General features: G+C 38.4%; 1 protein-coding gene across 2 annotated transcripts in view; it reads right to left on the reverse strand.

Moving 5' to 3' along the window:
• PHKA1 (phosphorylase kinase regulatory subunit alpha 1) overlaps nucleotides 1-13666 on the reverse strand; it is a 167753-nt gene extending 154087 nt beyond the window's left edge. Inside the window, exons 1-4 of one of the 2 annotated variants that reach the window (XM_004380152.2) lie at nucleotides 13543-13620; nucleotides 12174-12332; nucleotides 4286-4333; nucleotides 1496-1664 (exon numbers count right to left, since the gene is read on the reverse strand). In XM_004380152.2, coding sequence (XP_004380209.1) covers nucleotides 1496-1664; nucleotides 4286-4333; nucleotides 12174-12332; nucleotides 13543-13620 — 454 coding nt within the window. Of the gene's footprint in view, nucleotides 1-1495; nucleotides 1665-4285; nucleotides 4334-12173; nucleotides 12333-13542 lie in introns of both variants that reach the window. The other variant, XM_004380153.1, reaches the window with a different exon arrangement.
• Nucleotides 13667-14045: the final 379 nt, after the last annotated feature.

The raw sequence follows: 14045 nt of genomic DNA on the forward strand, positions 1-14045 counted from the left end.
CAGAGACAAAAAACCTTCCCCTAGAGCTGACGCCCTGAATTTGGACTGTTAGCCTCCTAAACTGTGAGAAAATAAATTTCTGTTTGTTAAAGTCATACACTTGCGGTATAGCAGCACTAAATAACTAAAGACACTTACCTTGAAGCCCAGTAACTTTCAAACTTCTGTGCTATATTCATGCTATTCCCTTCCCTTCTCTGACTTGTGAATTTCTACTCATTCCTCAAAGTTCTGCTCAAATAACACCTACTCATTTGCCTTTATATTCCAAGCACCTATCAAAGTCAGTTGACTGAGCTGAAAATCAAACATTAAGTCAGAAATCAATAAACATTTGTTGAATGAAAGAATATGTCTCTTATAAGTCTCTTTAATATACTTCTGCTTCCATTCTGGGCTCAAAATAAAAAAAAATCATAAGGATATTTAGACACTGTTTGTTTTGTAGAAAAGACTCCAGAGTGGTATTAAAATAACATTAGAAATGGAGTTATAGCTGTCACTCTATTTAAATAAATAAAACTTAAAACATGTATTTATTCAGGGAGAAAAATTCACCTCTAAAAGGAGAGAGTATATGGAAAACCAGTTCCTAATTTTGAGAAAAGGTTACTCAGCCTCTGGTCTATGTGTTTTAGAGGGAAAAAAGGAAGGCTTTATCACTGAATATTTATTTCTGAAGAAAAGGAGAAGAGCATTCTGGGGTAATTCCCACCCTGAATACTTTTAGAACCAAGGATCTCTGCAACCAGATAAGAAGATAAAGAAATTGAAATATCAAACTGTAGTATTATGAGAAGTACATTTTACATACTCAGGAAGATCTGGAAAAGGTCTCATTTAATTTGCAAACTGGGTATAATAAGATTCATTGTCTCCCCAATTTAGAAAAAATAAAAGGGAACTGGGTTGTTTCCTACATTTTCCTTTTTCAGGTAAAGCATCTAAAACTAATAACAAAACCATCTGCATTATTCAGTAGTAAAAAATATATATTTGATTTCTAATTCCTAAGCTGATTTGCTTAATATAATTTAGATTACTATAGACATATGTCTTGTTTATACGATATTTATATAAGAGTAGTATAAAAGTAGGTGATTACATTTATATTCATACTAACTGTAGGTTTGTCAGTGCACAGTATGAGAACAAGCAATAAACTCTAGTCTTTCTTTTCCCATCTCACAGTATCTAAGGATTAATAAAAGGACAAAATACCCATCTAAAGAAAATCTACCCCAGACTTCCTGTTTCTCAATTTAAGAGAATATTAATCAGTACCCCAGACTTGTTTCTCAATGTAAAAGAATATTAACTAGACCTCAAAGAGTTTTTTCTCACTCTATAAAATTAACAAAATGTTATATTTTCCAAGGTTCATTTCTGAGCTATGTCAACTTGTCTTCTGTTCAATACCTTTGGAGAAGCCATGTGTGCCCGACCAATTGCTCCACACTGTGGGAGCTTCCGGTACTTCTCTCCTTGCACTGACCTGAAGCAGTCATTTGTGCTAAAAAGAGCAGGTACACAGAGGTAGCATCCAATTGTAGGTGTCCCCATTGGTCATCACCCACTACAGTGGCACACGTCTTGGTGTTGTACTTGGCATGGAGGCTATCCTTGGTGCTCTGACTATACTTGAAGGATTCTACTTTATCCACCTGAAAAAAACAAGTAACAGTAAAAGAATGATATGCTGAAAAATCAACCCATGCATCACACTTCTTTAGTACTCTAGCAAATACCATTGCACTCCTTCTTTAGGCAATTGCTAATATTTAAAATGCATTCTCACTTCTTTTTCCTACACTAATGCTATTGGGAAAATCTTTTTTTGTTTTGTTTTTTAATTTAATCAATTTAATTAGAAAATAATACCAGTCAAAACTACCTATTTCCTATTCTTTGCTTCTCTTTCACTCTTCAGATGATTGTTTTGCCACAGGGTAGATAGATAAACTAAAGTCCCTGGGTGGTGTAAACGGTTAACGTGCTAGGCTGCTAATAGAAAGGTGGGAGGTTCGAGTCTACCCAGAGGCGCCTTGGAAGAAAGGCCTGGTGATTTACTTCCAAAAACTCATTGAAAACTCTGTGGAGCACAGCTCTACTAGGACACAAATGGGGTCACCATGAGTCAGAATCGACTTGATGGCAACTGGTTGGTTAGACATAAACTAGATTCAGAGTGGCTGAATGAGAAAAGCTTAGTAAGAAATAACTGAGTGTGAAAAACAGACATTTGTTCCTGAAACAGAAGTAGGATTTTGAGATAAATTAAATCAAGAAGGTTTACTTTGGAGGAGTAATGAAAGCAACTGGGGAGAGATACACAGAGAGATAAAAGCTATGACAAAAAGCTGAACCATTGGATAAGGGCAAAGGAAAGAACTTAATTTCTGAAACTTAGATTTGATTACTTGTGCATCTGATATATGGTAGTGTAAAATAAAATTAAAAACAGACATCTTAGTTTTATTTCAAAGGGTTTTTCTTACCCACAAGCCCAAAATTAACAGTAAAAGCTTGACCCAAAACTGAAAAACTATTAACTTGGGTTTTTTGTTTGTTTTTTACCAGGAACTGCTAACTACTCTGCAACATAGTCAATTTGCCTTTTCTGGCTCAAAAAGGGTAGTCAATAACAAACCCATAATCTCATGATTTAATGAAAAAGACTATGTGCACCCATAATTTTAATTTCAAGAGGTCTCATAGCTACAAATATGTAAAGGGCCAAATTTTGTTGAATTACTTTTTAATGCTAAATCAATAACCTGTAAGTACTTTGTCATCATGGAAACTTGAATTAATTAAGCAAAAAAACTACACCTAAAGATTTGTACAAATGAAGCCCCCACCCAGGCCAGTGACTACCTAGTAACCTGATGCCAGCTGATCTCAGTAAAGGGTAGGGGGCATGGTTCAATCATGTTAAGAGTAGCCAATGGCAAATTTTCTATCCTACTCCCTCCCCTTCTCTTTAAAAGCTTCACTATAACTAGCCTACATTGAGTCATTTTTTTTAAGAATCAGAAGGATCTCCCTATATGCTTTCAAAGTGTTTTTAGATTTTAGGATCATGGACTTGTATCTCTTTGCAGCAATTTGCATTTTCCTGACCTTGAGTGAAGTTGAGCATCCTTTCATTTGTAGATTGCAAACTCGCATTTCGTCTTCTGTGAATTGCCTGTTATATATTTCCTGTTTTTCTTTGGGGTTGTCTCTATTTGAGGAGTTCTTGTATATTATGGATGTTAATCTTTCTCATATGTGTTACAAATATTTTTAGTAGTCTATCATTTATTTTTTGAGTTTATGATATTTTGTCTTCATACCAAAGTGTTTTATTTTTATTCTAGGAGATCTTAAAGTATGTTGCACACATTGATTCTGAGCTGTATCTTATTGAGATCAAGATTATATTTTATTAGGAGAAACTGAGGCCCAGACTGATAAAGTTACCATCCATGGGCACGTAAGTCTAAAGTAGAAGAAAGTCAATTCTAGGCTTTTGAACTTCTTTATCAGTGCTCTTGCTATCGGGCAATTTCACATTTATTTCCAACCCCCCTCCCCCTTTTTTTTTTTTAGATATTAGATTGCATTAACTTTATAAAATAGGTTTAAAAATCACTAATTTCCTACCGTATTTAAAGATACAGTAGTTACTACTGTTAAAAATAAAACACAAAGAAATTAAAACATAAGGTTTTCGGAAGACAGGCCTGGCGATCTGCTTCTGACAAGTCACAACCTTGAAAACCCTATGGAGCAGCTCTACTCTTCACACATGGGGTTGCCATGAGTGGAAACTGACTCCATGGCAACTAACATTTATTCCACTTGGTGTGAATATGCCTATTTCCCGACAGAGATATTAATTTTCTGATTACAGAGTACTGTCCTGGGCTCCCTGGGGGCATAACATATGGCATATGCACCGTGCTACCTTTTGAAAATCTTAAAAATTCTGAATTCTAAAGTTAATCTGGCCCCAAGAGTTTCAGATAAGGGCTTATAGACTTGTATTATCTTTCACCCAATACACATAATTGCATGTACAGTAATGATAAAGCATGTTAAAAAATCATGTAGCGAGAAAAAAAAAAGACTAGAAACATGCCAGTGGGTGACATTTTTCCCCTTGATTTTCCAAATTTTCTAAAATTAGTGTGTACTATTTGTGAAATTTAAAAAATAAAAGCTACAAACATTCTCTAAGGGGTAGAGATCTTATTTTACAGTATGCTTTTATTAGAAAGGAAACCGTCAATAGTCATACCTGTCTGATCATGCAGTGTAGCAGTCCCCTCATCAGCTTCACTACACTCTGCAGAAATAAATGGAAACATGACTGTTATAAACATCCCTAGATGCAGGAACACTTACTCAGCAATTGCAGTTGGTACATGACCTTTTGAGAACAAGTAACCCTATCCTGGGTTCCTATTTACATGGCATTTACTTTATAGGTACACAAAAGAGCAGATTGCAGCTAAAAGTGGAATCTAAACCTGCAGTTCGTGACTCCTTCAAGTTAAAAAAGAGAAACACCAAGCTCCAACAGTTTTATGTAAAAATAAGCCAACCATCCTATAGAGGACATTCTTCCTAGAGAAAAAAAGCAAGTCAGCTCAAAAACCGTAAGGCTGTAAGAGTATTCTAAACCATACCCTACGGCCTAGAAAGGCTTCACTATGATATCACTTTTATTTTTTCTAAGCTAGCCAAGACTTACCTTTAAGAGTCCACAGAAATAATTACCTAGACATTTTACCTAAAGAACAAACTGAACTTCAGAATAAGTGTAAAGGGGAATTGTGTGACTCAACTCCTTCACCCATGGGGAAAAAAAACAGTCACAAATTTTAAGTCTCAAAAAAAAAAAAAAAACAAAAACTGTTGTCTTCGAGTTGATTCCGACTCATAACAATCCTACAGGACAGAGTAGAACTGCCCCACAGGGTTTCCAAGGAGTGGTTGGTGGATTCGAACTGCCGACCTTTTAGTTAGCAGCCAAGCTTTTAACCACTGTGCCACCAGGGCTCCATTTTTCTCACTAGGGCCTAGTTTGTTTTCCAATCATAACACCCCAAAATTCTGGTAATCACTACTTTCTACACAATACTAGAAGGACCATCAACAATGGCATGGCTAGGCAATACGTTTTGGAAGAACATAGTGCCAAACACCTTCTCTTAGAAGCTTTCTGTTTCACAGCCCAGAAGAAAACTAGCCAGGTTACTCCAGGGAACACTAGCTCAGAAGTGGCTTCAGGACACCTTTGAAAACTAATTGACTTGGGAGTCACATCATTCTATTATTCCTTCAAAACACATTCAAGTAGAACCTTACAAGCAATAGTCGTGAAAAGGATAAGTGCCTATTAAATTATGCTCCAACTTTTTTTTTAATTTTAAAAAACTTTTATTATAGAAAACTTCCAAATCCATACAAAAGTAGAGCATACAGTACAATGAATTCTGATGCACTCATTACCCAGTTCAATTATCAATTCATGGCCAATCTTGTTTCATCTATACTCCTACAAACCCATTATCCCTTCTTCTAATTATTTTGAAGCAAATTCAAGACATTACAGTGGTTCTCAAACTTTAGCATGCATCAAAATTATCTGGAAAACCAAAAAACCAAACCCACTGTTGTCAAATCGATTCCAACTCAAAGTGATCCTATAGGAGAGTAGAACATCCCCATAGGGTTTCCAAAGAGTGGCTGGTGGATTCAAACTGCTAATATTCTGGTTAGCAGCTGAGCCATTAACCACTGCACCACCAGGGCTCCAAATCATCTGGAGGGCTTGTTAAAACACAGATTACTGAGCTCTACTTCCAGAGTCTAATTCAGTAGATCTGGGATGGGACCAAGAATATGCCCTTCTCATAAGTTCCCAGGTGATACTGATGCTCCTGGTATGGGGACCACACTTTTAGAATCACTGTATTATTTCATCTATACATATTCCAGAAGCCCTGGCATGACGTGTCACAGTGGTTAAGAGCTCAGCTGCTAACCAAAGGTTGGCAGTTTGAATCCACCAGTCACTCCTTGGAAACCCTATGGGGCAGTTCTACTCTGTCCTATAGGATTGCTGTGAGTTGGAATCGACTCGATAGCAACAGGTTTGGTTTTGGTTTGTACATATTTCAGTAAATACCTCTAAAGAGAAGGACACACCTATTTAAACATAATCACAATGTTACCACAATGCACAATAGCAATAAAAATTCTTAAATACCATGTTTTCCCAACTGTCCTCTAAATGGTTTTATTTTAATTTTACTTATTTTGTTGTTGTTGAGAATATACACAGCAAAACATACACCAATTCAACAGTTTCCACATGTATCATTTAGTGACACTGATTACATTCTTCGAGTTGTACAACCATTCTCACCCTCCTTTTCTGAGTTGTTCCTCCCCACTGGCATAAATTCACTGCCCCCTAAGTTTCTAATATTTCAAGTTGCTGTTGTCAATTTGATCCCAGATAGTTCTAAAAAAGCTTAATGCTCAAGTCAGACTTTTTTTCACTAGTTAAGCTAAACTATTGTTTGGTTTTAAGAAGACTTCAGGGGATATTTTTGGTTTAAGGTTTAAAGATTATCTCAGGGCAATAGTTTCAGGGGGTCATCCAACCTTCATGGCTACAGGAAGTCTGGAGACTATGGGAATTGAAATTCTGTTCTGCATTTTCCCCCTTCTGATCAGGATTCTTCTGAGAATTAACATTTCTAACAAGTTCCCAGGTGATGCTAATGCTACTGGTTAGGGATCAATTCAGAGAACTACTAGTAGAGCAATGGTTCTCAAAATTAATTATACATAAGAATCACCTAGTGATCTCGTTAAAATGTATATTCTGATTCAGTATATCTGAGGTGGAAATGCAAATTCTCAGCAGGGGCTCAAACCAGAATGAACCAGTTTGAAGCCTTGATCAAAATGCTTAGTAATGGTAGCTAGGCACCATCTAGGTCTCACCACAAGGAGGCAGTTGTTCATGGAGGCAATCAGCCACACATTCCATATCCTCCTTCTATTCCTGATGCTCCTTCTTCTTCTGTTGCTCCAGATGAAGAGACCAATTGTTGTGCCTTAGATGGCCGCTTACAAGCTTTTAAGACCCCAGGCACTACCCAATGAATTAGGAGGTAGAAAGGAAGCACTAAACATGTTATTAGGCCAATTAACTGGGATGCCCCATATAACCATGACTCTAAACATCCAAATCAAGAAACAAAATCCCATGAGGTTTTTGGTTGTACCATAAGCAGCCTCAGCAGTTACTTCTGTTTTGTTTTTGTCGCTGTTGTAAATATATCTATCACACAACTTTTGAATTTGTTTTTGTGTATGGTGTGAGGCATGGCCCATTTCATTTTTATACTCCAACTCTTTACCTTAGCCATCCTAGTGGGAACAAAATGGTATTTCACTGTGGTTTTGATTTGCATCTCTCTGATAGCTAAGAATGCTGAGCATCTTTTCATGTGTTTGGTGGTTATTTGAGTGTCCTCTTTGGTGAAATGTCTATTCAAGTCCTTTGTCCATTTTATGCTTGAGCTATTTATCTTTTTGTTGTTAAGTGTTGACGTTTTACATATATTTTGATTATTAGATTCTTGTTGGATATATGTTTTCTGAAGATATTCTCCCAGTCGGTAGCTTGTCTTTTCACTTTTTTGGCAGTCTTTTGATGAACAAAAGTTTTTAGTTTTTACAGGGTCGCATTTATTTATTTTTTCTTTTGCTGTTTGTGCTTTTGTTATTATGTTACATAATCCATTGTTAAAAGCTAGGCTTGACAGCGTTGCCCCTGCTTTTTCTTCTAAGAATTTTATGGTTTATTTTGCACATTTAGGTCCTGAATCCGTTTTAAATTTGTTTTTGTGTATGGTGTGAGGCACGGCTCCTTTTTCATTTTTATGCTCCAACTCTTTATGAAGTCTTTTACTGAGGGAAAAAAAAAAATTGATTCCTTGGGAAAATTCCCTTTCTTAAGTAATTTCTATCTATAAATGGTCCCTTCCCCTTACAGATTAAAGGAATGCAAGAAAGAGAAGGAAAAGGCAGTGCATGAGTTTGTCGCCTTTTAAAGAATGAAGCATTTATCATAAAGTAATGAAACTGATTATAACTCCTACAAGAAATCTCTAATTTTCCCTAATGAAAGCGACCATCCCTTTAATATGCCCTGTTACATAAAGCACTTAAAACTCCCCACTCCATGGGAAGATTTCTTCAATTCTGAATTATCTTCTACATATCACCACACACAAGTATTTTTTTAAAATCAGATCCTTTATTTTACAACATTCAATGAATTAGACTTGGAAGCAGAGGCAGGGGTTTGAACAGGGTCTTTTCTTTAAATCAGTGGCCCGAAGGATATCTCTTTTTCTCTTTAAGAATATTGAGGGCCTATTATCAGCCAGCATGGGACTCAACTTTTACATTATTTTGTTAGAAGCTAGCACCCTGAGTTCACTTCATTGGCTTCTTTGTTGTTCCACTACCCTAACCACTTCTCTCTCCTGCCTACCCATCAACCCTCTTTACCGTCCAGGCCCTCATACTCCCACTTAAATTTTCTTTAAAACCTGGGGAATCATGGAGCCAGTGAAGGATCCTGATTGCCATCCACTTTTGTCCTCCTGGAATGGCAGTTAATTACCAGCCTTTTCTGTACTCAAGTTCTAACTTCCAAGTCAGGAAGCATGGGGAGTTAGGAATGACAGGAACTACCTGTACTTTGTATTCTTCCAAAATGGCTGTTTTCTGATTCAGATGCACTAGTTGGCATTAATTATATATGTGCATTCATATATCAGGACATAAATGTTAGGTTATTTTTATTAAGAGATTGTTAGAAGAGTAATGAGGACACCAACCTAGCTGGAACTGGGGGTATAATGGAGGGTACCAGTGTGATATAAAATTGAAAAAGTAGGTTAGGACTAAACTCTAGAGAGCCTTGATAATCAAACCAAAATGTCTGGACTTTACTTGTAGGGAAATAAGAGCCATAGGAAGATTGTTGAGGATAGAAATGACATAAATGTGGTTTTAACAACAGTGTGACTTGATAAGGGTTTACACTAGTGTTGAGGCAGAGGGAAACTGAAAGGAAGGGATGGATTCAAGAGAAATTATATGAGTCAACAGACCTTGGTACCTTGTGAACATACAGAAGGCAAGAACGACAAATTTAAAATCCCTCTAAAGGCAGCAGTTTTCAAACATAGTTTTATAGAACACTAGTCCAAGAAATTCTGGAAAGGCTATAAAATTCATCCCCACATTAGATTAAAAATGCTCACAGCCCTAAACTTAGCTGACCTAGTTTTCCATGGAACACACCATGGGAAATATGCCAATTAATGTTGCCTGGGTGATTAGTAGAATAGGGACACCAATAAATAAAAAGGGATATTTGGTGGGTTGCTGTTGCTTGGTAGTTTATTTCGTTCGTTTTTAGTTGGGAAGGGGGCTTACGGACATATTGACTTTGAGAAGCCACAGGATATGCAGATGCAAATGATCAGTATACATATGGAAACCAGGGTTAAAGATGAAGATTTGGACATCATTCTCATAAAGATAATAGTTAAAGTCATGAGAAAATATGAGAGACTATATAAAGAAAACAAAACTGAAGAAGTAAAAATGGAGGTAATCACATAGATATCTCTATGTGTGTGCCTATTTATTTTTTATGGGTATAATTCTGTATTTATGTGACTAAAAGATAAGGCATTTGTAAAAACATTTATGTGTATAATTCTCTTCTCTATCTAGTATGTGACAATCACCTAAACCCTTGACGCCTTTTCACCTAGAACTCTCTTCAGCTTTCTGACACTATTTCTCACAGAAGGGAAACCAAGGTAAGAGTTGGAAGGAAGCGTAGAAATGATTAACAATGTTTTGGAAAAAATCCACACAGTAGTTGACATGTTCTTATATAGGAGGGAAATAGGGAAATATAGATTATCCTGTGGATTTAATCTATGTTCATTTATTGGCCATATATCAGTGGTTATTAACACTGACTGCACATTAGAATCACCTGGGTACTTAAAAAAATACTGATGCTCCCAGACTGTACTTCCAGAGACTAGTCTAGGGCAGGGTATTTCTTAAAAGCTTCTCAAATTATTCCAATGTATGGCCAGAGTTGAGAACCACTCATCTAGATTAAAAACAAAACAAAACAAAACCTACTGCTGTCGAGTCAATTCCGACTCATCTAGATTAGGGGTCAGGTAACTACAACTCACTGGACAAATCTAGGCCACCACTTGTTTTTGCAAAGACAGTTTTATTGGAACATAGCCATACTCATTTGTTTATGGTTTGTCTCTGGCTGCTTTTGTACAACCACCACAGAGCTGAGTTATTAGAGCAGAGGCAACACATGGCCCACAAAGCTGAAAATATTTACTATCTGGACCTTTACAGAGGCAGTTTTGCCAATCCTTGGTCTAGATTAATTCCGAGTCAGGTTTGAGAAAAAAAAAAAAAAATCAATGAGACCGAATGATAGAATCTGTTTTAATCCATAATGCAAATTCACAGACATTTTAGAATTTCCACAGAAATATTTTTTTGAAACATTTCTTTTTAAAAGATGCTTCCTATTGCATTATTGTTTTTGAGACATTTCAAACTTACTATTGAGGTGGTATGAGAGATATTTTTATGCTACGTGAAAAATTATTTAATGTTACATTAAAATTTTAGAATGGGCCATTCCATGCTTCCCTATCTCAACCTCCCTCCTCTGTTAAATTCTTTCTACCAGGGCCGTATAAGGAAAAATGTCAACTTTGCAGAATGATTGATCAATAGAAAACAGATTTCTCCTAATAGTACTGAAAAGAAAAAAAAAAAAAAATGGTCAAACTGTATCAGGGATGGAATTCCAGTTCCACTGATACTGATTTCTAGCAAAACAAATCAACCAACAAACAAAAAACTGAAATGAAAATAGCAAAACATTAACAGTAGGCTGAAGAATGGGTGGGGCAGGATTACAGGTAATTTTTAAATGCCCCCTCTATATTTTCCAAATTTTTACAATGGTATATATCATTTCTATTACTTAAAAGTCATAACATACTGATCTGTACTTCCTGGGCTAGACAGAAAACTCTTTATAACAATTTTTTTTCAGTGGACCTACGTATCTCTCAATAATGGCTTGAAGGAATAACAAATGCCTGCTGTTGCAGAAGACAACACAGTGAAACTTCCCTATTGCCAAAGAATGCAACCCTGCAATATGTTGGAGCCCTTGAAAATAAACAAATCTCAATACCCTGATTATAGATGAAGACTGGAGCACAAATTGCATAAGTCTGAGAGGCATTTCATGAGAAAATGGCTCGTGTGGACAGACTCTTTCCCATTAATGGAAAAGAATTCACATATATCTTACAACTGACAGCAGAGTACCTCAACATTAAAAGTCTCACGCAGCCCAGAATATTGTTTTCTTGGTCGTTCAAAAGCATGTAGCGCCCTGTATATCTAAGCAGTTCTATAAAGGATGCTTTTTCACTGAGTGGAAGTGCTTTAAATGTTGGCTTAAATGCATCTGCTGACTCTGACCGTATTTTGCCCCCATCCCTCCCTTCAAAAAGCAACAGGCTCTGAAACAGTGGCCACAGATATAAAAATCAACAAATAAACTATCTTTAGTTGTGTCTGGTTGAGAAGGTATGCTGATTTTGTCAGTTAACCTCATACAATACCATAAATCATTCTCAAAAGTGAAGTAAAATGATAGATATCTGCCCTTAAACACTCTTCTCAATGAGAATAAATATGCCTGAGACCGCAAAATACATTTACTTAGAAAGAAGATTATAAACTTCAGGAAAGATCCCAGGATAGGATTTTCCACTGTAACTGAACAGACTGTGCCCTCTCCCCCTGAATCAGCAAATTTCTACTTTCCACTGCAAAAAAAATTCACTACAATACAGGAATGTTTTTTTGGAATGTAATTTCAGGAAAGTTAATAGAGGAAAAACAGCAAAATACAGTTCTGTTACCTCCTGTGAGCTACATTTTCTTCATCCCTTCCCTGACCCCACCCCCTCCCACAGCTCCAGATCTCTTTGTATTTTTATTCTGAGTACCTGCTCCAGTTCGTAGGCCTTTGCCTTATCCTCATCGCGGTCTGCATTCTTCCGATAGGCCAGACCCAAACCCCACACAGCCAAGATGCTGTACACATTATCCCGGACCCAGGCATCTTTCTGATCATAGCTGGCTGGAAGCAAGCCGGTCACTGGATTCTGCAAGGTCAAGAAAAAGAGGGTAGGAAGTGGTAATGGGGTGTTAATATCAGGAACCAGATTCTATGCAATGGATTACTTAGGGACTTTGGTCTTTCTTCTACTTCCCCACTCCTGAGTTTTATTGCCTCCTCTTTTGACCAAATGCAAGCAAATGCTGTTTGAATAAGGCAAAGAGCTGGCTGAAGCCTTACAAGTCTGAAATGTAGGTATTATTAAAAGAAAGGCAGTGTTACAACTTTCCATTAGAAATAATGAACTATCAACCAAAAACCAGAAGTAAAGGAGTAGAGAAACTATAATTAACAGTATATGCAAGATGCCTCAGACCTTCACAATAGTGTAGTCTTAAGATGGCTAAATATTCTTCTACCTCTTTTTTTCCTCTGCGGTCAGGGAAAGGAGATGACGTTCAAGGGTGGGGGGGGGGTCTGTCAAACAAACTTCAACACATCTTCCAACCAGTGGTATCACTAGGGTTGGTGTCACCCAGTGCAGTAACTCATGGTGTCACCCTTCATGCTAATTACCACAATATTGTAGCTAAAACACCAGAAAATTTGACAAAATCAGCGACTGTAAAAACACCACCAGCAGCAACGAAAACGACAGGGCAGGCTTGTAGCACTTGAAGACTAAACCACGTGATTCAAAGCATCACTGTAATTGGCTAATAATGACAGCTCCGATCCGGCGCATTAGAAGAATCAAAAAGTATATTAGCAAAGAATTTTAGCCTTGTAAGTATATTAATACATGTAAACTGGGCTTACGAAAAAAAATTTTTTTTGTTATAACTAACTGCAGGGATATTTTTTATAAAAAATAATAAATTTCTGCTGAAACACTGCACAAAGATGTTACAGACAGTCATTTTGGTGTCACCCCCTCTGACAGTGTCACCTGGTGCGGTCCATACCCCCCAGTGACGTCAATGCTTCCAACTCTGCCCCCAGGAACCTAGCTGTGGCTTGGGGGGCGAGGGAGGAGGCCCAGAAGCCTCGACTCAGGGGCTCCTGGCTTAACAGTGTCTGGCTCTGGTTCTGTTCCTGACCCAACGCCTACCTTTTCTTCAGGGCCCGTTATGGCCTCCTCATCTACGGGGCGGAAGAACCTGCTACGAAGACACGATCTGGGTTCACCTAGGCTCCCGGTCCAAGCCATCACACTCTACAACCTTGGTAATTACAGGCGACACCTCTACACTTACCTGGTGGCACAGGATGGTCTGATGCACCAGCCTAGCGTAGCCGTCCAGCCGGACCCCCGAGTTACTCCGGCTCCTCATTGTGCCGTGTTTCTAATCCCCTCAGAGAAACAGCCCAGGTGCCGCCGGGGCCCTCAGTCCCTAAGGAACAAAGCTTCAACGCAGCTCCACCCTCCCTGAGGGAAGCCCGAGAGCGGGGCCCCGGGCTGGAAGGTCCCGTGTAGTCCTCTTGGCTCCAGTGGCCTTCTGAGTCCACCACACGCCAGCGCGGGCCCGAGCCACCCACGGTCTAGGCCCAGGGGCAGCGCCCCCGTCGCTCCTCTCTGCCACCCTTACGCCAGTCCGGCCTCCGCACGTGGCTCTCGCATCCTCCGCTCAGCTCCTCGAGACCGAAGCGGCCCAAAGCCGGCGCCCGCCAGCCGGCAACAGCTCACCCGCCGCAGCACCGCCTCTACCTTGCGAGAGACTTGAGCGGGAGGCGGGGCCGGCGCCGCGGGTCCCGGCGG

Source organism: Trichechus manatus, unplaced genomic scaffold, assembly GCF_000243295.1.
Source record: "Trichechus manatus latirostris isolate Lorelei unplaced genomic scaffold, TriManLat1.0 scaffold00070, whole genome shotgun sequence".
Lineage (NCBI taxonomy): Eukaryota > Metazoa > Chordata > Mammalia > Sirenia > Trichechidae > Trichechus > Trichechus manatus.